Below are 26,742 nucleotides of genomic sequence, written 5' to 3'. Positions count from 1 at the left end.
AAATGTTAAGATCACCATTATATGCCAAACATTTTGGAACTCTAGAAATAAAGTGGTTGTCTTTGTTGTTACCATAGTTCTTCAGATCATAAAGCACCCATAGAAACCATCCAGAATGAAATGTTTCTTTGTTTGTTTTATGTTTGTTTTTAAAGTTGGTTGTAGAATACTTTGCCACTAGAATCAAAACATTCCTAAGGAGACACAAAAACCAAAATGAATGCATCAACAAGACATCACAGATATTCTGGGGCATAATTGGCTATTTTGTTACTCACCCAATCATATTTTTCATGGATATTAAATAATCATATAGGCTTAAATATATCCCCAAATATGGACAGTGGGCCAATAAGTGAAGGTTGAGCTATAAGATTATGGATATTTTATGGTGAACATGTACAGACATGGCAAGTGTCTTGTACAAAAGTCATGAAAATATGGAACCAGTCTGATGAGTGCTACATCACGGGGTGGTCTTTTTCATCTTCATGACAACGGTCAAGACCTCTGCCTTCTAACCCATTTATAGGAAAAAATGTCTTTAATCAGAAAACTCGTATTGCTGGGAATGTACATCTCAAAGCCACCAAGTTCTGTCCAGCACGTGTAAGTGAAAAAATAGACAAGTTCCTTCATCTGCTTTACTTTAAAGCCTGTTCATGTTCAAGACTCCGGTACAGCATTCCGTGGCGTTAAGTGCACAACACAATTGCAAAGGCCCAAAAAGAAAGCCAGGGGTGCTTCTTGGACCAGGAACAGATGGAGGGATGTAGGGAGAGAGGATGGCTCAGGGAGCAACTGTTAAGAGACAGAAGGGTGGACGGATTTGTATTTTTTTTTCCCCTCGGATGGGGTGTGTTTTAGAAGGTTGACAAAGCTCATGTTTCAGCGCTCGTGGGGGTCGGGGTTGGACCGGGGTTTCTGGAGTATACTAAGATTCATAAATGCACCAGTGGACATAAAACCGCGGAGCTCGGGCTGACGCGGTGGGTGCTGTCTGTGCGCAGGGGCCTGGCGTCGGATCCCCCCCAAAATACATAATACTCACACACTCCCTGCGAGCACTGAGCTGCAGTTTCGCCGTTGCCGGCGAATTTACTACCCGACGGACCTGCATGTCTAACTTTTAGACATGTTCAGATTTGTGGATTCACGGACTGTTCTGCTACTTGTAGCAACACAATTTATTTTGCTATCCGTTGTCAGATGTCAACAGGAAGATGACCGTAAGTTGGAGCTTTTTCATTGAAATCCAGTTTTCTGGTGTAAAATGTTTTTTGACAGTTGCAAGTTTGCATCGGATCAAAGCCATTTGACTCACTCATTTTTCACTTGGATTGTGGATTCCTATACTTTCGTAAAATTAGTCCCGCGATCGCACTTATCAGATGGTGTGGCTACTGTCCCATTGGTAAACTTGACATAATTCATACTTCAAACTGTGGCGCTCCGGATTTAGCCCACCCGCCGTGCGCTTTGTAATTCAAACAATTGTAAGACAGCAATTCAAACTCGCGGATATCGCGAGATGTAGTAGATTTAAGGTATGTTACCGAATTGTTATCTTCGGAAATTCTTACACTGGAGTTAGCAATTAGTTAAACAGGTCATATAAATTAACAACAAATGATGCATCCTATTAAATCATCCATTTAAAGTTCGGTTTAAATATTTTACATTTAAATATTTCAGTTTAGCAAGATTTTTAAATGATTACAGTGTTGAGTGTGCCTATATGAACTTAGGAGGCATTTAGCGATGTGAGAGTTTGTGAACAAGGGGACGTTTTATATTTTACTGCGTTCATTGTGGAACATTAGGGTATGTTTACGGTTGTAATAAATGTGACTATCTTTAAAGATGTATTCAATCCCAAGAATTATTGTTCAGCACACTCTAACTCTTTCAGACGTTTTTTGCGTTGAGTGTGTATGATTTTGTTCAAATCATTCACATTTAGTTCAACACAAAACGTGCGTGATTTGTCAATTGCTGAACGGTGCTGTTATAACTAGGAAAAACTGAAGGCCAAGCGTAATTTACATTGTGCTTTTAAGTCATGCCATATTGTAGAATGCGATAACGACTTCTAAATGATATGGTGTGCGGCACAATTTGTCACTGTTCTCTTAAATGACGTGTTCAGTTGTTGCTTACTTGGCGCACAAGTGTGCGCACCTGTGTGTCTGCATGCGTGTGCAAGAGAGATCAGCGCCATCAGCGGGTCCCAGGAAGGCTCAAATGGCACATCATCAGCAGACCTTCAAAAGGGGCTTGGAAAGTATGGGGTCTGTTTGTTCAGTGGTAGGGCATAGTTCATGGGACCTGGGGTCAGAGGACTTGACAAAAGGAGAGAGGCCTCTGGAATGTCCAAGGGGACCAAACCCACCAGTCGGCAGAAGAAGGGCAAGCACAAAAGAGCGATGAGAAGCTGCTGGGGGTGAGAGTAGGAGACTAACTGTCCTTGTCACCTTAATGGTAGGTAGATTTGATTAAGATTTCCCCACTGCTCCAACTTGTGCTCAGTCAGCTTCTGTCTCTTTCAGTCAATCAGATAGGGATGAAATGTTAATCACAGAGGCTGGATGTTTGGGTGAGTGCATACACCCCATACAGCCCAAGAGCAGTTTAAGAATTTTCTACAGGGACTCCTTTAACTCCATCGCCTTATGGGTTTGGCTGCTATAACTGAGCCATTCGCTTATTTCTAAGATGGAGGTTCTTAAACAGTACTTTATACAAATTTCTGAAACACAAACTACCTTAGGGTCTATGTATATATGTGTGCGTGCGTGTGTCTGGGGTCCACCTCTCTGACCCACTGAAGTGTGTCTGCACTGGTGGTGGGTGAGACCATTAGATCCAGATGGAGGTTGAGAGTAGGATATGTTTGTTTAAGGCACCACTCCGTCAATGCTACCCTGTGAGTGTGAGAAAGGCCCATTCATGGCTAATTCAGTGGATGCAGGATATAGTTTCACACAGACACAGACCTCAAAAACTCACATTTTACAGTAGGGTATTGGACCTTGCATCAACATCAATTAGTCTTACAGAAACTGCCTAATCTGGTCATGGTCCTTAAGCTTCAAAAGTTGATTTTGCCAAATCAGCCCTCCTTTTGTGAGATCCTGTAATTGGATGTGAAGTACTATAACTATGATAGACCATCAAAAAGGCAATAGATGTAATGGTAAGGATTAGTAATCTTTGTGATAGTCATAACTTTCATGAGACACATAAAAGCTACTGATAAGTAGTGTTGTTTGTGTGTGAGGGTGATTGTAAATATATCTATGTGCTCACCTGTCTCTCACCCCCACGCATCTCCTCTCTGTTGGTCTCTCACTGGCGGCTACAGAGGAGGAGGTAGGCGGCTGCATCCAGGATGGCCGCCAGTACGCAGACCGTGCAGTGTGGAAGCCAGAGGCGTGTCGTGTCTGTGTGTGTGACTCGGGGGCGGTGCTGTGTGATGAGGTCATCTGCGAGGAGCTGAGGGATTGTGCCAATCCTGTCATTCCGCCTGGAGAGTGCTGCCCCGTTTGTCCTGCTGATCACGACCAGCCTAGCGGTCCGCGCTTCCTCACACACCTTTCTCTCTGCTCACTACACCTGCTACATGTTCCGCACATGTTCTCCCTACTGTCTGTTCTGAGCTCCATAATTCCAGCAGTGATGTCCCATTTAACCAGACTTCACCCAGTCCCTTAAAGGGGGTAGTGTGAAGGTTATGTGATGACTGTGTTTGGAACTCAAAACTAACAGAAGGAAAAAGGACTTTGAAGTTTTATGTTTCACATGAACATAAAGCAATTCATGAAAATGAAAGCTTTTCAACATTGTGCACAGTCCTTATTATGGTGACTTATTTTGATGTCCTACAACTTCTAGAGTGAATTTGGTCTGTCACTGGGCTGACTATGTCTGAAATCAAAACTGCCAATTATGTGATTTGGGTTACTAATCCACTGTATGAAGAAATGTAGGATTATAGTTTTAGACACTATGAATTCTCTTACCAAATATTTTAAGTTACATGTTTTTAAAATTCTGCTTTGTCCAAAGTATTTTAATTATATTTTAACCTCAGAGACAATGTAGTACAAGAAAACATGTTACTTTGTGCTTGTTCTATCAAAGGTTATTTGAATGTATATTTATGGCATCTTTTACATTATATAAATATAGAAAAAACATTTAAAGATTGCCATCACTTGATTAAGGACTATGCTGAGAAAATTGTGGAAACACTTTCATTTGAATATCTGTAAATATATATTTGACTATGCCTTATTTTTATATTTACACAGGTCAGTTGCTCTTGAGTCTGAGTGTGAGGGTTCAGAGGACACTTGATCAAACATCTAAATTCAGATTCCAGTTTAGCAGACATTCACATTTAGCAGACTCAAGACTGATCAAACAGTCACTTCACTTCATTCACATGTTAAGATACTCATTCAAGCAGATTCAGACACAGTTCAACAACTAAAGGATTCAAATAGTGATTCATTCAGATTAATTCAAAATTTGTGATTGCAATAGATTTATATAATAAAACTTAGCCTGAGCTTTCCCCCCTCTGAGTCCCCTCCTTTTCCACACTGTCTCATGTCTGATGATTAAGTCCTTGTTGCTATATTAATACAAAACTGAAAAGTATTATTCAACAGAAAGCATTTCATGCATCATTCAGTTTATTAAGTCAAATGTCAAATACTTTTGAATGTGCTTTTCAAATTCACAGACCTCCTTAAATTGATGCATGAAACATTTTTCAGGTTGATGAAACACATTCAGGCAGGTGTTTCATTTAATTGGATTTGCCCCTGGCAAATACACTTTACATGTTACAGTAAAGTTATCATACTTAGCATAATGCTTTTTGCATGACTACTTCAGCAATGTCCCATTGAACATGGCTGCTGGCTTTGAAATGGAATGAGTGGTTCATAAAATATTGGTGTACCTATATGTGAAATGAACCATCGCCATGCAGCACCCCCCCCCCAAACTAACACTCTAGCAGAATTTGACTGGAGGATGATATGGCATTGGTGCAATAATGAGTGCTATGCTGTTCAGTTTTCCTGTTTCAAGCTTTTCCATGAATGGCCATTGATTGGTTTTGTCAGTGAAAGTGACCTTGTTAAGAACTAGGGTTTCCTAATTACATCAGTTTGCAGGGGTTTTTGAGTGAAAATCTTTTGAACTCCTGATTATTCATTTCTGCTTATTTTGTTGTTGTGTAGCTCTCAGGGCGCCATGTGAAATGCATTTTTTATTTCTAAGTGTAGTTTTATTTATCCTGATTTTTATTGACTCACAAAGTTACATGACACATATTTTCAAGGTGTGTTTTTATCACACAAATGAAGTGCTAGAGTTTCATGTATATGTTTTATTTGTAAGGTTTTTTAACATTCTTCTTTTCATCTCTCATTGTGTCACCTGACTACAGAGACCATTGGGGCAAAGGTGAGTGTAATGGTGACTATTCTATTCACATGCAACACGAAACATAAAATATCAAAAACAATAAAATGAACATTATACACTTCAGATTACTCTTTATCTTTTCTTGATTTTACTCTGCAACACATTAAACTTTGGCTTGAATTTTTTTCCTCCCCAACATTATGAACATTATGATTATAGGGACAGAAAGGAGAACCCGGTGAGATTGCAGATGTAAGTTAATGATTAAAATCTTTCCTTCCTGGCTCTGATCTTAAACACTTGTTGTCTGAGATTGTTCTTTTTCTTTATGGAATCAAGCAACAACACTAATCTCACTTCTGTATTTGGGATCTTTTTTACCTGTTATTTTAAAATTATGTCCACAATTGCAAGTGTAGTTGATAATCATTAGCTTGTAACTGTAGTTTTACTAGCATGTGCTTTAATTATGTTTGTTGTATTTTGACAGGTTGTAGGACCAAAAGGACCTGCTGGCCCCATGGTGAGACACTTCAGACAGATTTCATTTGTCAGATTTCATTCCTATTATTTGATTAGTGAACGTTGTCACAGGGGTAAAGTGCAGTTTAAATATCTCCACTAGGGGGCTCCTCTTACTCTCAGTGGAAAGAGCTATTTTCTTCTCTTTGATTTAAAAACTTGATAAAGTGCACATATTCTTTGCAGTTCTGTCCAAACATAACATAGTCACTTAATTTGCTGCCAACAAGCTTGTCATCTTTTCCTTGTTGTTCTTCAGGGACCCCCAGGAGAGCAGGGCCCACGCGGAGAGAGAGGAGCTAAGGGTGAGAAGGTAAGACAGTTCGCTGACATTCTGACCTTTTTCTTGCCAGACTCAAGAGTAAAGGTAATAAGTCACACTTAATTCTCTGCAGTTGTACTACACTGGGGAGGGGTTTACTAAAAGTACCCAGCAGGAAAAGGATGTGAAAAGGATTTCACTAATATCACTTTTTTTTTTTTTTCTTAGGGAAGTCCAGGCCCCAGAGGAAGAGATGGTGAGCCCGGCACTCCAGGCAACCCTGGACCTCCTGGACCTGCTGGACCACCAGGTCCTCCCGGACTCGGAGGAGTGAGTTTCTCCTCTCCTTTTTCTCTCTGCTCCATTCAATCAATTAGTGTAATTGAATGAATCTGAATGTTGGATGTTGGAATTTAAGATTGGTATTGTGACCTTCTTCTGGGTGTCTGCAGAACTTTGCGGCTCAGATGGCTGGTGGTTTTGATGAGAAAGCAGGAGGAGCACAGATGGGTGTGATGCAAGGACCAATGGTACATGGGATGGAATTATCCCTCAAGCTAAAGATCCCTAGACATAATGTAGAGCCATTATCAAGAAAGACACTGCATTACATCATACCTATACAAGTGTGCATAACTGGCCAATGGTTATTACAGCCACTTATTGTTGGTTCAAAAGAAACAGATCAAAAGGTCGGTCACTGGCTTTCTTGGTTACATTTGTAAAACATAAATCAACAACAACAACAGCAGCAGCAGCAAGATTGGGACAGAAATAACAGCTATATACTATTTTGCTGCTCTTCTTTATATCATTAGCAGTTGTTTCATAGCAGCAAAATATCAGTTGTTGTTTGGACAAACCTATCTAAGAATACTATACATTACCAGCTGTGAAATACAGTGCAAAACAAATCAAATCATGCTCAACCTATAGGGCCAGCAAATGTCTGGCCTGTAAATTTCTACAAACTGGTCAGTCACGCCCTCTAGTGATGAACAAAAACACAGCAAATAAATCACCTTCTACTAGAGCAGTTTTCAGTAATAGTGTGTGTTGCCTTAGTTACAGTTAAAAAACAACCAGTTATAACCATTCACAGGTGATTGTGAATCACCATTATATTACAACATTTTCTTTGTAAATCAACTCACACTGTCATGTTGTGGGTTTTATATAGGGTTTGTATGCATTGTGATCATTTATATCATTTATTTTATTCTTTAGGGCCCCATGGGTCCCCGTGGCCCTCCTGGCCCTTCTGGAGCACCTGTAAGTATATATACACACACTATAATTTGCACAATTTTTAATAATATAGTACATTTTATATATATAATATATATATATAATTCCATATGTTTAATTAGTAGTTCCAGTATGTATATATAATTCCAATATATTTAATTAGTTAAATTTTTTTTAGTTTTGTGTTAAATTTGCTAAATTGTTACATGGGACATGGATAATAAGTTCTAGACAAGACAACGGAGAAAAATACATTAGTGAATAGTGGAAGAATAGTGGAATAGTGGAATAATGTCTAATCTGGGATGAGATTAATTGTTTATTGAATTTCAAATAAGGCTAGGGGAATAACAACAATCTTAGGTGGCAGATACTTCTGAGTCATTTATGATGTACGTAGAAGAGATTCATCTGAGAAATTGATCATAATGTGAATTTCCTACATCCACCAACGCACAATCCCATATTTTCATCTGTTCAATGTAGGGCCCACAAGGTTTCCAAGGCAACCCCGGAGAGCCTGGTGAACCTGGACCTGCTGTGAGTATCACAAAAGGCCTCCATTCATGTAAAAAGACCAGATTCTTCTTAATTAACCGAGACATGAAAAGATCAAAGCCCACGTACACCCACACAATGCTTCTTAGATGGACTGCTCACTAGCTCATCTTTATCAGCCCGTGAATTTTCTCTTCAGTTGTTTTTTACGTAATTACTCACATTGCTGTTCTTTTTAACAGGGCCCTCTTGGACCCCGTGGCCCCCCTGGACCATCTGGAAAATCAGGAAGTGACGTGAGTGGCCTGTCTGGAAATCTGGGTGTCAATAAAGCTGCTCCTGTTTTTGCATGGTCTTTAATGTTAACATTCCACGGCATGTGCTAATACCCCATCTTCTTTAGGGTGACCCTGGAAAACCCGGTAAGGCAGGTGAGCGTGGACCTCCAGGACCTCAGGTAAACACTATTTTAGACTGTACCTGCTCTCTCTAATCACTTAGCCATGCATACAGTATTATTTTATTTTCAGTCACCTTCCTAAGAAGTAGCAACCTTTTTAAAGTTTTGTACATTTGAGTAATTTGGGCATTTGTTGGACAGGGAGCACGTGGATTCCCTGGAACTCCTGGACTTCCTGGCATCAAGGGACATAGAGTAAGTTGCCTGATTGGCTGAAATAGTCTGACTGTAAAAATACAATAAGAATTGTATCTTTTCTGTACCTGTGCTGGTTGTGGAGTGTTGGTGTGTTATGACCATATCTGTTTAAGCATTGTCTCCTCTTTTTGGGACATATGTGTAGAGAAGAACATATAACACTGCTTGTGGTTTTAGGGACACCCAGGTATTGATGGTGTAAAGGGAGAGACTGGAACTGCTGGAGCCAAGGTACAGAATCATAACATCCTCCACATTCACTCATCACAAAGGACATCATACACGGCTACAACAGTGTCACATAATTGCACATAATGAACCATTCACATCAGCTATGTGTATAGACAGATGAACTTTACATTAATATGCACCGCACATATTATCACAGACACAGCACTCAAGTGTATATGCAAAAATTATTTGGTTTTTAAACATAAAAATAACCTTTATATATTCACACACAAATTTCACACCTGTTTTCTCATTAGTTAAAGATAGAGCAGTTCTACATATCAGTATGTGCATGAGAAACACAAATGTAGGTACCCTCATGATGGCTACAATAGTACAGCTTTAGCATTACCCCATCTCATGCCTTCATCTCTCTCCTCTTCATCCTCCCAGGGTGAGGCAGGTGCCCCCGGAGAGAATGGTGCCCCTGGACCAATGGTGAGTTACAGATGTGACCTTGTGCTACGAAATGACAAGAACCGTCCTCCCTGTAGCACGTAGTGCCATCATTTATTTGAGGTCACAGTCATCGCCTGTGCTGATGACCCGGTTCTGACTGCTTACAGTGTCATCCATGTGCCTAATGTTTCCTTCTCCCTCCTTGTTTTTTTCAATCAGGGCCCACGTGGTCTGCCTGGTGAAAGGGGACGTCCTGGACCTTCGGGATCTGCTGTGAGTGACTGAAATCTCTCTCCTCTCTTTGTGTATTGTGTCCTGGCTTGACCGTATTCTGGTCAACTGCTATGGGGACTCTCTTGGCATATTTTCTGAAAACATGTTCAGGAGTAGAGAAGCTGTGGTTGAATGACTGAAACTTCTCAGTGTTACATACCTTAAATGGTTTGAATGGTTGATTACGCTTGTCTTACATGTGTCCTGTCTCTTTGCAGGGCGCCCGTGGTAATGATGGCCTGCCTGGTCCCGCGGGTCCTCCTGTGAGTGCTGCCTGACACCAATAATCCTTCAAACATAATGATGGGATAGTCATTGTTCAGTCACGATAAACTGGCGGCTCTCTAGTCAAAACACTGGACTAGTTTCAGCATTTGAAGTGCTGAGTCATCCTGAGCAAAATGCCATGAATCAGATGAGTAGTGAACCTTTTTAATGCCAGTGTTTTAATGTATTTTGATGCTTGTTCTCTTCAGGGTCCTGTTGGACCTGCTGGTGCCCCAGGTTTCCCAGGATCCCCTGGTTCTAAGGTAGGTCATACCTCTCAGTTAACTATCTGATTGATTATTTGATGCCTCAACTTTGTGTATCATGCAAAATATGATTTCAGGACTTATTGGGGAAGTTCAGAGATAGGCTATCGGTAGACTTTACCTGGTGAACTTCACTTTACAGGGTGAGGCAGGCCCTACTGGAGCTCGTGGACCTGAGGGAGCACAAGGGCAACGTGGAGAGGCTGGTACACCTGGATCTCCTGGCCCGGCTGGTGCCTCTGTAAGTAAAATTGCAGAAATCTGTTTTTACCCATTTAAAACTGCAGTAAAACATGCAACAAAAATGATTACACTCATACAGAGATTACAATGCATAGCAGCTCTCTTTTATGTAGTCTGAATTTGTTACCATACACAAAGGAAGCTGCTTACATTTTACAAGATCTACTAAATTAAATGCAAACAAGCAAACAAACAAACAAAATCTTATTTTAAAATACCTCTTTGTGCCATCCTAGATTTCAATGAAATTGAACAACTTAAACCTGATCTTATATAGATCATGAAACTGACTAAAACGTTTCTGACAAGTTACTTATATCACATTGAAAACTTACCATTCCACCATTTTACTTCACCCTAAAGTACTGCTTTGCATGCATTGTAACAGAACTTTTTGTACTACTTCTATTCAGAGAATCTGTTAACATGTGAACATTATTACAGTGAGTTTGTAAAGTGTAGTGCTCATAAGGCAGTGTGTCTGCACTCTTAAACTTTAAATATTATTAAAACAGTCTGTAAATTCTCAGGAGTTAAATTTTTAAGGAACACTACTTAGTGCTTTATTTAACATGAATTCTGAGCATCAGTGTTTATGATTTATAGGGTAACCCTGGTGTTGATGGTATTCCTGGAGCCAAAGGATCTGCCGTAAGTATATTCTCTCATATTTTCACTTTTTCCAGTGTACTGAATGTAAAATAACCTTGTTGGTAATGATATACATTTATTTTTTATCTGAGAGCCTCTTATATTTTGTATTTGAGTCCAGTATATACCATGCAAAGTTAAGCTGGACTCAGATGACGTTTCTTGTTAGCTACCTAATTGGCCCCCTTCCAAGTTACAATGACTTTAATGTGATGATTTGTAACCACAACAAAATATTGATAACTATTTGTAGAAGATGCATGTATCCATTCTTAATTGGGCTGTTCCCCTTTAGGGTGCTCCCGGTATTGCTGGTGCCCCAGGTTTCCCAGGGCCCCGTGGGCCACCTGGACCTCAGGGAGCTACTGGACCTCTGGGTCCCAAGGGCCAGAGTGTAAATCTTCTTCACATTAGTCTCTAGAATATGTCTTCCTCACATTTATTCTCTAGTGTGTAACTCTCCCTCACATTTAGCCTCTAGAGTGTAAGTCTTCCTCATATTTAGTCTCTAGAATGTAAGTCTTCCTCACATTTAGTCTCTAGATTGCAGGACTTCCACATATTTAGTCTAGAGTCCAAGTCTTCATTATATTTAGTCTAGTGTAAGTCTTCCTCACATTAGTCTCTAGAATATGTCTTCCTCACATTTATTCTCTAGTGTGTAACTCTCCCTCACATTTAGGCTCTAGAGTGTAAGTCTTCCTCATATTTAGTCTCTAGAATGTAAGTCTTCCTAACATTTAGTCTCTAGAATGTAAGTCTTCTTCATATTTAGTTTCTATAGTGTAAATCTTCCTCATATTTTGTCTAGAGTGTAAATCATCATCACTTTTAGTCTCGAGAGTGTAAGTCTTCAACACATTTAGTCTAGTGTAAGTCTTCCTCACATTTAGTTTCTAAAATGTAAATCCTCCTCATATTTAGTCTCTAGACTGTAAATCTTACTCACATTTAGTCTATAGAGTGTAAGTCTTCCTCACATTTAGCCTAGAGTCTTCCTCACTTTAGTTTGTTTTTGTGCATTTATCATTCTCACTTATTGTATACATTGTTTTGTAACAGGGAGATCCAGGTATTCCAGGATTTAAGGGTGAGGCTGGACCAAAAGGAGAGCGTGTGAGTCCCAAATGCATCTTTATCATCACCATCAGCATCATCATTGTCAGAAACAAATTCATTATTAATATAATCATCATTAGTATCATTTTCTTTGTATCAGGTTTTAGAACGTTAGTAAGATTTTATTCAGAATTATGGATTTGACTGTAATATAATCTTCAAACAAGGTTTTCAGTTAGTATAGTTTGCTAACCAGTAATTATTTGGTCACTCTACACAGGGTGTTGCAGGACCTCTTGGTCCCCCAGGCCCATCTGGAGAGGAGGGTAAGAGAGGACCAAGAGGAGAGCCTGGTGCTGCTGGGCCTCTTGGACCTCCTGGAGAGAGAGTGAGTCTGACAACATTAATCAATTTCACACTCCTGTCAGTGCAACAACAGGCAAGAAAAACAAATCTGCATAACTAGTCCTATATGATTCTTCTATTCTTTTTCCATGGTAGGGAGCTCCAGGTAACCGTGGATTCCCTGGTCAGGATGGTCTTGTTGGTGCTAAGGTGGGTGAAATCTAATTAATGTATAATGCATATTAGACATTTTCACACCAGCAATGGCCGGATTTAGTAACACTGTTGTCTCTGGTAATGTTATGCAGGTGACTGTTGGTTACTTGAATGCCAAACAATTCTCTTTGGTTTTAATAGGGTGCACCTGGTGATCGTGGTGTTCCTGGAGTGTCTGGACCAAAAGGAGCTACTGGAGATCATGGTCGTACAGGCGAGCCTGGACTTCCTGGAGCCAGAGTGAGTCACAATTTTATGTGGTGGATGTTTCATGGCAACTGACTCTTTGTCAAGTCTAATTTTGCAAGATCAAATGCTCATCAGTGATTGGATCGTGATGGTTTCTTGGTTTAATAATTCATCAGCACAATAAATATAGAGCTAAGAAGCTAAGAAACGTTGCAAACACTAATATAAGGAGTAAATTAGACACTTGCAACAAACATCAGCAAGCACAGTTGCCCATTGCTGGCTGAAAATGTTTTTATATATATTTTTTGTCTACTCTTCTTGTACCTCATAGGGCCTCACTGGTCGTCCAGGAGATGCTGGACCCCAAGGGAAAGTTGGGCCAGCTGTGAGTATCCCAGGATGTCACAGCATCTTCAATTAGATACATTCAGAGAGTGGTCTGGACAGAGCCTCAAAGACAAAGAATATGATAAGTCAGAGTTTATGCCCAACTGTACCCAGACCCAGATTTCTCTATAAAGTATTTTGTTCATACAATGCCTTTCACCGTTACTGGGCACAAATGTCTCATCGTAATATATCCATCTGAAGGTAATCAGTAGTATTGAGTGTGGATTCTCTTTCACTTTATGTAGGGTGCCTCTGGTGATGACGGTCGCCCTGGTCCCCCTGGTCCTCAGGGAGCTCGTGGACAGCCTGGTGTGATGGGATTCCCAGGTCCCAAGGGAGCCACTGTAAGACCATCAAAATAACACTCTAAAGTAGTTACCACAGTCATGAGCTTCAACTGAGATCAACTTAAAGTGGTTGTGTCTCACTGTATTTGTATGTGTCTTCCTCATGTAGGGTGAGCCAGGCAAAGCCGGAGAGAAAGGACTTGTTGGCAGCCCTGGGCTGAGAGTAAGTGATCCTTCTTTGAGCTTGATGGTTTGTTGTGTTCTGCTGATCTGAAGAGCTTACCATGAATAGTCTCTCACTCTGTCTCTGTCTTCAGGGTTTACCTGGTAAAGATGGTGAGACTGGACCAGTTGGTCCTAATGGCCCTGCTGTGAGTATTGTGACTTAAACACCATTATTGATTATTTAGTTTTGATTAAACTTTTATATACACTGGTGAACAATCCCATTTTGAGTCAGTACATTGCACTTATCTACCTGTCTAAATATGAAGCATTATGACATAACTCTAATTTTTGCTAAAAGACAAGATTTCAGAACAAGTTAGTTATTTGAGTCCAGTATACTGAGTAAACATATTGTGTACTTTATTCTCAGTCTTTTGATAAGGTCATTTTGGCAGTTGATAACTGCCACACTGATAACCAAAAAAAGTGATCTTTTCCAAATAGTCTTATCCAAAGCTTAGATATGAAGCACAGTGATGTGAAAAAAAATGTGCAAATGTGATAAAACAGTGCATGCTATTGCATCCTTGGATTTCAGCAAAACTGTACTGATGTTTATATAAATGTTTGACTTTTTTTGGCACCTCTGAGATGATAGAGTGTATGGATGTGACCAGACATTTCAATGAGTGCTTGATGCCTTTTTCAGGGGCCTGCTGGAGAGAGAGGAGAACAGGGCCAGCCTGGTCCCCCTGGCTTCCAGGTATAATAATAACACACACACACACGCACACACACACACACACACACACACACACACACACACAATAATCACAGTAAGATTAATAATAAATGAAAGTTTTTTTTATGAAACTGATCAAAGCTATCATGCTCTGTTCTGCTTCTTTGTAGGGCCTACCAGGACCTTCTGGGCCACCAGGAGAGAATGGTAAACCAGGTGACCAGGTGAGAACAACCCCAGACTCTGATTAGCCTGGTTTGATAAACCTATTTAACCTGGTGATACTAACTTTGAGTGTCCTGACCCTGGCCTATATCTCTCTGTTTACTTCTTCAGGGTCTTCCTGGTGAGGGTGGCGCCCCTGGTGTAGTTGGGCCAAGAGTGAGTGGCTGTGTTACACCATCAGAGCTACTCTGTCACCCAGATTTGAATACAAATGGTACCATGCTTATGCTGCAGTAAGATGACTCTACATCGGTTTGTGTCTCTCTCAGGGTGAGCGTGGGTTCCCTGGTGAGAGAGGAGGTGCTGGGCCTCAGGGTCTTCAGGGACCCAGAGGACTTCCTGGTACTCCAGGAACTGATGGACCCAAGGTAAAAACGTTGACACCAATGGCTTTGTTCTTAAAACTCAAATGTCTTGTGTCTTCTCAGTTCTTCTTATAAAGCCTCCATATTACCATTCGTTACTATTTTAGTGGGCTTCTTATTAGCTTTCACTGAGAACTATAGCTCACTAGCTCTATAAAACACAACAGTCACATATTGAATTTACTAGTGTCCAATACTCACAATATTTTCTCACAGCATCATGTCCCTATGTCTCGTCATGGTCCCTCATATCTCAACTCATTACTATATAGCTGCAGTTCTTCTTATATTAATTCATATGTTTGCATATAGTGTCTGCCATCATAAGTAATTTCTCATTATCATGAACTTGTAACGATTCTGCTGGCCCGAGTGCCGAAGGGAGTGGAGCAGGATGCACAGACTCCCTCGATAAAGTGATACATTTATTAACATATCATACGAATAACGGTGGCACTCACACACAACATTAACGACAGACATCATGTACACATTTAACTAAACACAGGCTACATACGTGTTTTGACATACAGCAGCAGACTAACCATAATCAACACAATACACACACTAACAGAGGTTTAAATAGACAAAGAAACAAGACGTTAAACCGTGCAGGTGCGTGCAATTATGGAGGGTGTGGTTACAAATGGGGCGAAACCCCCTGCATGCGGGAGGCCGTACCACGTGACTTGTGTGGGGGGCAGAGTGTCCCGTGACAGAACTACACAGTAAACTTAACAATTTTACTGTAGGTCTCTTGTAAATTCAGTAGCATGCTGTTTAATTCTGCATGCTACACTGTACAATTCAATTAGGCAATTCAACACTGATGTGCCATCATGGCACCTGGTATATAATGCTAATGTTGTCCTTGCTAAATGAAGCATAGTGTATGGATAAAATCTGAAACAAAATCAGTTGAGATACTAGAAAAGAGCTGATCCAAAATGTACCAAATTTGCTCATTGGTCAATTTTATTATGCACTGTCAAAGGCCCATACAATTAGTGCCCATTAGTGCCCACAAATCAATAGTATTGTATGTGTGCTAATGATGTTTCAATCATGTCTTGTAGGGTGCGATAGGCCCATCTGGTGCTACTGGTGCACAAGGCCCTCCTGGTCTACAGGGCATGCCTGGGGAGAGAGGAGGTTCAGGCATCCCTGGAGCTAAGGGTGACAGGGTGAGTAGGAACAAACCCAGCGCTCTCTCTAATCACGTTACAAATTTCAACCTTGTGGAAATTGTTTTATTGATTGATTTCAATTACTGATCACGCTGAATCACCTTGTCTTTTTCAGGGTGACACTGGAGAGAAAGGACCTGAAGGAGCTCCTGGCAAAGATGGCTCAAGAGTGAGTGTTACATTTTGAGGAGTGAGGCTGTTATTAAGAACATCAGATTTACTTGTATCTTTTTGATCATGTTCTCCTTGCTTTTGTCTTCAGGGTTTGACTGGTCCAATTGGCCCACCTGGTCCTTCTGGCCCCAATGGAGCTAAGGTGAGAACCTCTCTTGTCAGTTGTTCATAAGGTGTGTTATGTGTGTTGTTAAGTCTATACAGAGAATGAAGCAAACTTTCTCTCTTATTTTCTAATTTCCATCCTCCCTCCCTGTTTCTTATAGGGTGAAACTGGTGCTATTGGCCAAACTGGACCTGCTGGTGCCCGTGGTGCCCCTGTAAGTTTGAGATGGTTTTGTTCTGTCTGAGATTTGGGATCTGGTGGTATCTTATGGTCCTCTGCTTTATCTCTTTTTGAGATTGAACTGTTTCTTCCTTTCTCTCTAGGGTGACCGTGGTGAGGTTGGACCTCCTGGACCTGCTGGTTTTGCTGGACCTCCTGTGAGTAGGACTACATCTACCATTTGAATGATAGTTTGCATAATGTTACACATTTAAACAGAAATTGTCAGATGCATCAGTGAATATCAGACAATGATTCATTCTAGCATCAGTAGAAAATGGATTTCTCAAAATAAGCAATGATAACATTCATCTCCATAGGTAAATACAACAGATCATTAGTCCTAGAATGATTTATTCTGGCATTACTAGATTATTATTTTTTTCTGATTAATTAATGTTAACTCATCAATAAATGTAAAAACTGAATCAATCTAAAACTCGGTGAACATTTTATCAGAATAAAGTGGTAGTGTATGGATAAGCTGTCTGTGACATATAGTAGTTTGAGAACTAAGCATAAATGCCAATGGATGCATAGTGTCTGTTTTCAGGGTCATTTTTGGAGTGCAAAGACTACACTTGTCTTGGTCAGAATTACCCTGATACCACTGACATTTAATAGATTAAAATGACACATTGCATATTTTCTAAAAACAAAATATCAAGGAGACATTTAAGAGCTGAAACTTGCGTTAGACCAATGTCTCTATGGATAATATGATATCAGTAAATTAGAACCAGCATGTATAACTATCATCCTGTTTGTCCTCAGGGTTCTGATGGTCAGCCTGGATCCAAGGGAGAGCAAGGAGAGTCAGGTCAGAAAGGAGATGCTGGAGCCTCTGGACCTCAAGGACCATCTGGAGCACCCGGCCCAGTTGTGAGTAGCAATTTACGACACATAACGTTATTAGGTGTTATATCCTGCTGCATTAACAATAATCAGCACCATCCTTCAAAATGTGACTCAGTTTTAACACTAACAGTAGGTTAATGTAATGCTAATCTTTGATGTCAGGGCCCAACTGGCATTTCTGGACCTAAAGGAGCCCGTGGAGCACAAGGAGCCCCAGTGAGTCATTTCTTTATTAATTAAGGCATTAAACGAATCATTGAGCTGTGGTTGTTTAATTATATCCTGTTCAATCTTGACCCATCAGCAGGGATTTAGTGATATTAATGCATTGTAGAGTAATGGCTGAATTTGGGACATACATCTGTTATGCAAATTTTGAAAGTAGACTTAAAGTCATTTTCTCTTCCAGGGTGCTACTGGTTTCCCAGGTGCTGCAGGAAGAGTTGGACCACCTGGTCCCAACGTAAGCACTACTGCATCCAAACATCTCAGTGCCTTTATCTTTGATTTACCAGCAATAACATGCCAAACTTTGCATCTGTATTTATAAAAACAATACATGTATGTCAGCTTCCAGCATTCCTTTTCTATTAGACACAGAGGGTGGCTTGGGTACACGTGACATTTGTTGTACACTGATTTCATGTTATCTAATGGTCTGATGGTATTTTTCTCATCTCTGTCTTTCTTCTTTTATCTCTATTTTCTTCTCCATGTCTTCACCTCTCACAGGGTAACCCTGGCCCTGCTGGCCCATCTGGTCCTGCTGGCAAAGATGGTCCTAAGGGAACTCGTGGTGATGCTGGGCCTCCAGGAAGACAAGGAGATGCTGGACTGCGTGGGCCTTCTGGAGCCCCTGGAGAGAAAGGAGACTCTGGAGAAGATGGTCCCCCAGTAAGGCTCGCACACATTTCTCAAAAGTCATCTAGCCCACCAAAGTGATGAATCACTATTCTCTACCTATAAAAAAGTGCCTCATAGAACTTACACTTTCCTGTCCTCCATGTTTCTCTTCTTCCATTTTTAGGGTCCTGAGGGTCCTTCTGGACCTGCAGGTCTTGCTGGCCAGCGTGGTATTGTTGGTCTGCCTGGCCAGCGTGGTGAGAGAGGTTTCCCTGGTCTCCCAGGACCTTCGGTGAGTATAAATAAACCAAATAATTTTAATTTGACCAAAACACATGTAGGGATAAAGCATGATAAAGAACTAGAAATTTATATTAAAATAGATATTTGGACAGAATAATGTAGCTTAGAACAGCATCTCTTAGTGTTTGGGTTGAGTGCCCTTTACATGAGAAGCACTGCTATTTTTAATTCGTTGGACAAACTGACCAGAAGTGGCTTTAGCCATTATTAATTCACAGTTTTTTTTATGTTATATCAAGCACTTCAGTAGGCACTTTACTATGAGCACTAGTAATAAGCAATATATGAATTAATGCAGTATACCCTATCTTCTTGTTACATCTCAATATCTTCAGGTGAAACACATCTTCAAATGAATATGAAACTGAATATTATGAGTTGTTCTTCCATAGTAGATACTGTTTTCATCCTTGGCTGATGATATAGAATTTTCTGAACACAATCAATTTCTTGGAATGCTATTAAGCTGATAGATTGCTTTGCCTAAATCTGGTCAACTCTGTGTCACAGGGTGAGCCTGGCAAACAGGGAGGTCCAGGTGGTGCTGGTGACCGTGGCCCGCCTGGTCCTGTTGGACCCCCTGGACTGACTGGACCTTCTGGAGAAACTGGACGTGAGGTAAAAATTTGATGCAATGCTCCTGTAGCTCATTTGACAGAGCAGGTAGGGTAATACCATGTAATACCAAGGTATTGGTTGGATGCCCAATGGAGCACATGTCATTCTGATTAAATGAAAGTTGCTTTAGATAAATGATGTAACTGTAAAGAATACAAATGACCCAAACTGTCAAACTGAACCTGACTGAAAAATAAAATTAGAACAATGCTTTTCACACTGCCAAAACTGAATGAGTGATCTCCATCAGTATGATTGGAGATGGATTCAATATATTGCAATGAACCAGTTTCACATTTACAAGTAATTGGGGTGATCCATGTCAAACCAAATTTTAAGGACTTGTTCTAACTTCATTTAAGAAAAGCAACATAGAGCAAAAATTATCACAAGATAGTACTATTTTGAATAGTCCCTAACAGTTGTGATAGACCTTAACCCTACTGTGTTTTTGGGGGAACTGCTGTGATTCAGGGACCCTATTTTTGTCTTGTGTAGAATTTGAACCAGAGAACAGTATACTGGACAGATCCTCTATATACAAAATTTAATCCAGTTGATACTACTTTACATGACTATATCACAAGTAAAAGTGAGGAGCGAGGTAGAGTGTAGATGCAAGAAAGGTTTTATTCAAAAAAGTTAACATGAGTTAAAACCAACACAAAAGAAGCCAGGGAACTAGGAAAAATAAACAGAGGAAACCAACGGGGACAGCCTTCATTCCTACAGGACAAAGAGCTGACAGTTAGGCCGAGTACAGGAGGTTAAATACACCGGCAAATGAATAGATACAAGAAAGACCTGCATACAATTAATGGCAGGTAACGAAAAAATAAAATAAAACCACATGATGACATTGCCATGGGAATATACAAACAGAAACAAAACAAAACAAAAACAAAAGCACATGGACCTCAGCTACACAGGAACTGTGTCACGAGCAGGGAAATCCATGACACCATGTTGAAAAGTAAAAAAATATTTTTCTTCCAACCAGGCTTGTATTACCCGTGTCTGGGTGACACAGTAGCTATTGACTGATTATTGAAACACACTTTATGTTTCTTGTCTTTAGGGTAATCCTGGATCTGATGGGCCTCCTGGCAGAGATGGTGCTCCTGGTGTTAAGGTGAGGCTACAAAAAAATTCAGTTTTTAAAAATCTTTTACAAATCACAATCTGAGATGCGCCAGAGAAATATAGCATCACTCCACATATTCCATGTTGTAATGTTCCTTGAAACTTTCAGGGTTCTTGTTAATAGCTAACTAATTTACGTCTTGACCCAATAATGCTTTGTTTAATGTTCATGAGCATATCTCCTGCAGGGTGAGCGTGGTAACACAGGTCCTGTTGGTGCCCCTGGTGCCCCTGGTCCCCCTGGCTCTACTGGTCCTGCTGGTCCTGTGGGCAAGCAGGGAGACAGAGGAGAGAACGTAAGTGCTGCAATATCATATGAATTGGATTTAAGGCTTACAGGCCAACTGACTCAAAAGAGTTTATTACGCCACTGTGTCTCTAACAATCATCAGTGTATATAAAAACACATTGCTTCTATAAAGCCATCAAATCATCAACATGAGTATTAACTTTATTTTTTGAAATTAGTCATTATTAACATTATTAAAAATATCAAAAATACTTTTTAGAACACAGTGCTTTATCTCTGCATAGATCCTCCTGCTCATGCAACAGCTTACAGAGTCTGTTAAAGGTTAGGGTATCATAGGTGTGCCATAATTGTTTTTTAGCTCACAAAGGCCCACAAGGGGCTGCATTTTTTTTCATGCTTACATAATTGCATTAAAAACTTCATATTCCTTTAGGAAGCTTTTTTAAAAAGAGCACCACACTTGAAAACCAGGTTTGGTTTTTGATAAATGTCTTACACTAGTGTATATAAATGTCTTACACTATTGGATATGGTGTGATAGAAGGTGTTGCTAATACATTGCTTTACACTTTTCTGAAGGGGCCACAAGGACCTGCTGGACCTCCTGGACCTGCTGGGGCTAGAGGCATGGCTGTAAGAATTTAATTCAAAGAACATAAAAGATTTTTTTTTCTGATATTAAAGGACAGTATGCATGTGAGGAGACAAGGTTGCTCTGTAGTATTTTTATGCGATAGCCTATATGGAGCATTTTCTCTATGGTTCAGGGACCCCAAGGACCCCGTGGAGACAAGGGCGAGACTGGTGAGGCTGGAGAAAGAGGACAGAAAGGCCACAGAGGATTCACTGGTCTGCAGGGTCTTCCTGGACCTCCTGTGAGTACTGACCTCCAACACCTGTCTATGGATGTTCTCTGAGTAAAGTAAAGCTTGACATGAGTTATCAACGTGATTTTTGTGTTATAGGGTTCTTCTGGTGACCAGGGTTCTGCCGGACCTGCCGGACCTAGTGGACCCAAGGTAAGAATCTCAGCTTTTTAAGCATTGCTAATGTTGCGGTAAGATCCTTGTTTATACATTACAGAAGAACTATTCCTATACCTGAGAAGTCAAAAGTGATGTTGGGAAAATAACTGATATCCTTTTTGATTTTTTGTAGGGACCCACTGGACCAGTTGGTCCAGCTGGAAAGGATGGATCGAACGGTCAGCCTGGACCCATTGGACCCCCTGGACCTCGTGGACGCTCTGGAGAGGCTGGCCCAGTTGTGAGTATAATCCATAATTACATCCATAAACCATAAATAGAATTAAATTAAATCCATAAATATAATTCCCTAATATTTCTTTCCAGAGACAGCATCTAATGTGCATATCTCTATATATCTCTCCTTGTGCTCATTTTCTCTCTCCTTTGTGGCCTCTCCCTACAGGGTCCTCCTGGTAATCCTGGACCCCCTGGCCCTCCTGGTCCTCCAGGCCCTGGCATTGATATGTCTGCCTTTGCTGGACTGTCTCAGCCAGAGAAGGGTCCCGATCCTCTGCGTTACATGCGTGCTGATGATGCTTCGACCTCTCTGAGGCAGCATGATGTGGAAGTGGATACCACCCTGAAATCAATCAACAGCCAGATCGAAGACATCCGCAGCCCAGACGGCTCACGCAAGAACCCTGCTCGCACCTGCCGGGACCTGAAACTCTGCCATCCTGAATGGAAGAGCGGTAAGGACAGAACACAAGGACGAGAGAGAGGGAGAGGGTAGACATGAGAAAGGAAAGTGATACATGGTTACAGAGAGAGTGTAAGGAGGGGAAACATTTAAAAACACAGTAAAACAAATGGTACAGTCCTACAGTTTAGTTGATAAGTGAGAACTATCAAAACAGATACAATTGCACATATACACTAAGATATTACTGATCATACATGCTCAGATTTCAGAAGACACAACCCCACTGGAAAGCAAGTGCATATCACAGGACATAATTGGTGCTGTGGTGTGTTTGTTGTAATTATGTGACCATTGTCCACAGGTGACTACTGGGTAGACCCTAACCTTGGCAGCAGTGCTGATGCCATCAAGGTCTTCTGCAACATGGAAACTGGAGAGACATGTGTGTACCCCACTAATCCCAGTGTCCCACGCAAGAACTGGTGGAGCAGCAAGAGCAAGACACACAAGCATGTGTGGTTTGGGGAGAGCATGTCTGGTGGCTTCCATGTGAGTAAAACAGATGACTCCACTACAGTATTCATGTAGCAGTTGGTTTATTGTATATATCTTACATGTGTCTGTAACATCAGATTGTGAGAATCATAAACATGACTTTCTGAATCATATATATAATTTGGGCACAGGAGCATGTACAACAAAACAGTAACTCATTCTGTGACATTTTTGAAATTACAGATACCTCTGCTAAGCTTAGCTAGGGAAAGAATTAAATGACTCTTAGTTTGTTTAAACAAAATGCATCACAGTGTTTTTGTGAGGGTTTGTGTGTGTAAAAACATCTATACTTAGTAGCCTGTTAAAAATGATAAGCATCTCCTTCATAACCTTGTTCAAATATATTTTTTACCTTATTGGCATGAAAAATAGACTTTCTCTGCAAAAATGTTTGTACAGCTTGACCAGTATGCTGTTTTTGGCTTCATAGCTAAACCTATGTGAGCTTGATTGGCAACTCTAGAGTTAACTGTGATGGACAGAATTTCCACTAGTCTGGGCTTTTGAGTTATTTTCTTACTGGAATATATGCAGAGTTTCCTGCTGTTGCTCTCCAGGGTTCTGAAACTCCATTTTTTGATACTGAAAATATCTGTTTACTAAGTAGTGACAGAGACAGGAAATGTTGCATCTAAGTGGGCTGTGAGTTCAGTCATGCTGCCCATACTGTTGATGTCCCATTTCTTTTCTTCCTTAACAAATTTTATCTTTGTGTAATTCATATTCTTTGTGCAAGTAAAAATAACATATCTCCCTCTCTCTCCCTGTCTCTGGTACAGTTCAGCTATGCTGAGAATGGCCAGATTCCAAGTATGGCCAATATTCAGCTTAACTTCCTCAGACTGCTGTCTGCTGAGGCCTCTCAGACCATCACCTATCACTGCAAGAACAGCGTGGCCTACATGGACCAGGCCACAGGAAACCTGAAGAAGGCCCTTCTGCTGCAGGGTTCCAACTATGTGGAAATCAGAGCAGAGGGCAACAGCCGATTCACATATGGCGTGCTTGAGGATGGCTGCAAGGTGAAGTTCACAGTCTTGTGCACAAGCAGACAAACATCATCTTTGAAAGAGAGAAACTCAGCACATACTGTCCAATGCTATACAATGATATTGAGGTGATTTGCGGTACTAATGTTTTTTCACTGTAGAGTATATTCACTGATATTACTTCCCCTTCTCTTGTTTACAGAAGCACACAGAGCAGTGGGGTAAGACTGTGATTGAGTACAAAACTCAGAAGACATCTAGACTGCCCATTGTGGACATTGCTCCTATGGACATCGGTGGAGCTAACCAGGAGTTTGGAGTGGACATTGGACCAGTCTGCTTCTTGTAAAAATATGGACACGATATAAGACATGGAAAGATATAAATGATAAGCAGTAGCTCCATGAAGAAGCAATACACTCTCCAAATAAAGAAATATGGAAGTAAAGGAAAAGAAAAGGAAATTGAAAATTGAAAATTGATGAATGCTTTTTCTCCAAAACACAAAAGTTGTGTTGTCCACGTTTAGTGCCCTGGAGACCAGCACTAAGCAGCACTGGCCCATGAATCTCTCCCTCTGAAATCCAGCCATGTTTCTCATCAACCTCAGTGAAGTCCTTCTTCCATATGGGAGCCGAGAGGAGAAAGGAGCGAGCAAGCAAGACTTAACGAGTAAGAGATGAAAAGTACAGAAACATGGCTAGATGTCATCACATTTGGCAGGGTGGATGGTGCTTTAGAGCTGGGTGCTACAGATGCCCCTCCCACTAACACCATCTTGAACCACACCCAGTCCCACTTTGCCCCTCCCTCTGCTTCCAGACTGTGACTCAGTAAAAACATCACATTCAGCTAGGTATTGTGAAATGTTAAAACTGGGGAGGTTGGGAGTTAACATTTACTGTGTATAATAAAGTCAAATCTTGGTTCAGTTGTAAAAGTCTGTTCTGAGACAGCCAGATCGCTATAATTTCACAGTTATGTGTTTGTATGTGAAAGCGTGTGTCTATGCACACCAACACTTTTTTTGGGAAGTGCAGTTTTATTTTAGTTTTTCCTTTTTTAAATTGTCAATATTTTCCCCTTGACTGCCCATTTTAGGAAGTGTTGGTCCCTTTACAAAAAAGCAAAAGTAAAATAAATTTGGATGATATTTCTGGTTTTGTTCATTTGTATTATCTTCATTTTTTTTAAAAAAAAAGCTACCTCACAATGAAAAACCAAAGTTATAATTTGGATGTGAATTAATCAAAAGTAGCTTGGGGGACTGAAGAAAGAAAGGACATGTCCTGGCTTGGTTCAGTCTGTCTTCAGAAGGTGCTATTACTTTACATCTGTCAGTCATTATTCCCTGGGTCCCCACACCCTCTCCCTACTAGCCTCACCAAACTCACACAGCCTGCTTCAAGGATTCGGAATAACCGGATTAATCAAAGGAAGGAGGGGCTCCTTTGGAACAGGGTGTCCTGAGCATGAAGTGTGCATTTGTGTGAGGGTGTGTATATTTTTGTTATAATTAATTATTATTATGATCATGATAATTTTTGTTTGTTCTTTTTTCATCCTGGTTTTGTTACGATTTTAATTAATGTAAATTGGAAATAAAGGAAAAAACAAGGAATGATGAAGTCATAAATTAATTGAGTTTTTATTCAGTGAAATTCAAATTTAAGCAAACTCTTTAAAAAGTGGTTGAATGCATGTGGGGGTTTGTGTGTATGAGTGAGAGATCTATGATTAATGTATTTTTCTAAATACTACAATGTAATGCCTAACTCATACTGACACTTATTGTGTCCAAAAATAAGAATTTAAAAGTAAATCTGATACCACATTTTGTACTTAGAAGGTAACAGACAGTACTAGACTCATGTAATCTGAGCTTGTATTGTCTTTTAGAAGCTGTGAAACTGAGTCTCACTACAATAAAGCAGCCTTCTCTCCCAGAGGGTGTTCTTTCACATGTTCTCATGAACAGGCTGTATCATTATTATTTTAATGAGGATTTTTGACTTTTCCCAAGTCTTACTGTGAATGAGGAAGCCCAGTATCCTCCACATTACTTTTCACCGGCAATTACTGGCCAAGCTTGTACCTATGTCTTGACCAAATCAAGCGATTGTGTCTTTGGTATTCAAAATGACCAGTGTTCCTTTAAACTGAAAGCTTTTCATCAGTCACAAAAGGGGATTTCTGCTTAACATCTATAAATATGAAACCAGATCTGTTCTTGTCCAATGTATGCACTTGCACATTACATCTAACAGGACAAACATCAATGACATTCCCTACTCATGTTTCAAGTTTATTTGTCATGTGCATGGAAAGTCAGTACACAAATACAATCTACACTATAATACACTACTGATACAAAATACACTACACTTACACTAGTGTGAGGCTCTGGGGCTCTACAGCTGTGCATCACCCCAGTTTTTCTTATCCATTTATAAATACACTGCATGGAAGCAACAATATGTAGCTAAAATTAAACACTGACCCTTTATTAAATCTGGACATTGAGAGAATTTTGGGAGCATGGTTTACAACCTGCATGCGGCCTGCTAAAATATATATTGAGATTACGCAAATCGCGATGCAAATTAAATTTGGCGGCCAATGAATTGGTCCTAATAATAAAGCAATGGAAGGAAACCCCACCTGATAACGCAAGTGATTTAGCTATTTTGAATACTTGAACACACTACAGTTCCTTGGGCTATAACAGTAATATAGTGTAATTTGAGCAAAACACTGAATTTAGGCCAGTTTACTGTACAATAGCTAACTGACAAATAATTATCTACAGCCGATTAAAGTACATGTAGGCATGAACACACGTCGTCGGCACACCGTCAACGCCACGCAGGT

The 26,742-nt window shown here is 40.4% G+C and overlaps 1 protein-coding gene across 2 annotated transcripts; it reads left to right on the top strand.

The window, feature by feature from the left end:
* Positions 1-1,135: 1,135 nt before the first annotated feature.
* Positions 1,136-25,387, top strand: col2a1a (collagen, type II, alpha 1a). 2 transcript variants are annotated; one of them, XM_027016026.2, is made up of 54 exons: positions 1,136-1,229; positions 3,365-3,574; positions 5,465-5,481; positions 5,662-5,694; positions 5,933-5,965; positions 6,224-6,277; positions 6,455-6,556; positions 6,679-6,756; positions 7,454-7,498; positions 7,961-8,014; positions 8,215-8,268; positions 8,376-8,429; positions 8,574-8,627; positions 8,808-8,861; positions 9,255-9,299; positions 9,480-9,533; positions 9,752-9,796; positions 10,010-10,063; positions 10,209-10,307; positions 10,916-10,960; positions 11,256-11,354; positions 12,023-12,076; positions 12,300-12,407; positions 12,521-12,574; positions 12,722-12,820; positions 13,104-13,157; positions 13,408-13,506; positions 13,619-13,672; positions 13,767-13,820; positions 14,327-14,380; positions 14,530-14,583; positions 14,696-14,740; positions 14,854-14,952; positions 16,026-16,133; positions 16,252-16,305; positions 16,399-16,452; positions 16,577-16,630; positions 16,740-16,793; positions 17,410-17,517; positions 17,656-17,709; positions 17,903-17,956; positions 18,226-18,387; positions 18,521-18,628; positions 19,150-19,257; positions 20,336-20,389; positions 20,589-20,696; positions 21,233-21,286; positions 21,421-21,528; positions 21,619-21,672; positions 21,812-21,919; positions 22,085-22,373; positions 22,686-22,873; positions 23,662-23,904; positions 24,074-25,387. In XM_027016026.2, exons 1-54 carry the CDS (start codon positions 1,136-1,138, stop codon positions 24,218-24,220), a joined length of 4,476 nt encoding a protein of 1,491 aa, XP_026871827.2. In that variant the 3' UTR covers positions 24,221-25,387. The 2 variants fall into 2 exon arrangements, with proteins under 2 accessions (XP_026871827.2, XP_035377806.1); XM_035521913.1 differs by lacking the exon at positions 5,465-5,481 and adding an exon at positions 3,717-3,730 and having other exon boundaries at positions 3,365-3,580.
* The last annotated feature ends 1,355 nt before the right edge of the window (positions 25,388-26,742 follow it).

This window comes from Electrophorus electricus, chromosome 23, assembly GCF_013358815.1.
Source record: "Electrophorus electricus isolate fEleEle1 chromosome 23, fEleEle1.pri, whole genome shotgun sequence".
Classification (NCBI taxonomy): domain Eukaryota; kingdom Metazoa; phylum Chordata; class Actinopteri; order Gymnotiformes; family Gymnotidae; genus Electrophorus; species Electrophorus electricus.
The sequence above is the reverse complement of the archived record's forward strand: the minus strand, read 5'-3'. Positions and strand labels throughout refer to the sequence as shown.

What these genes read in the sequence shown, in the direction of transcription:
- col2a1a (XM_035521913.1), top strand. Translation starts at nt 1,136, where the DNA reads ATGTTCAGATTTGTGGATTCACGGACTGTTCTGCTACTTGTAGCAACA. An exon ending in CTGGACCTTCGGGATCTGCT is followed by an intron (nt 9,534 to 9,751) that starts GTGAGTGACTGA and finishes GTCTCTTTGCAG; the next exon opens with GGCGCCCGTGGTAATGATGG. An exon ending in CTGGAGAAACTGGACGTGAG is followed by an intron (nt 19,258 to 20,335) that starts GTAAAAATTTGA and finishes TCTTGTCTTTAG; the next exon opens with GGTAATCCTGGATCTGATGG.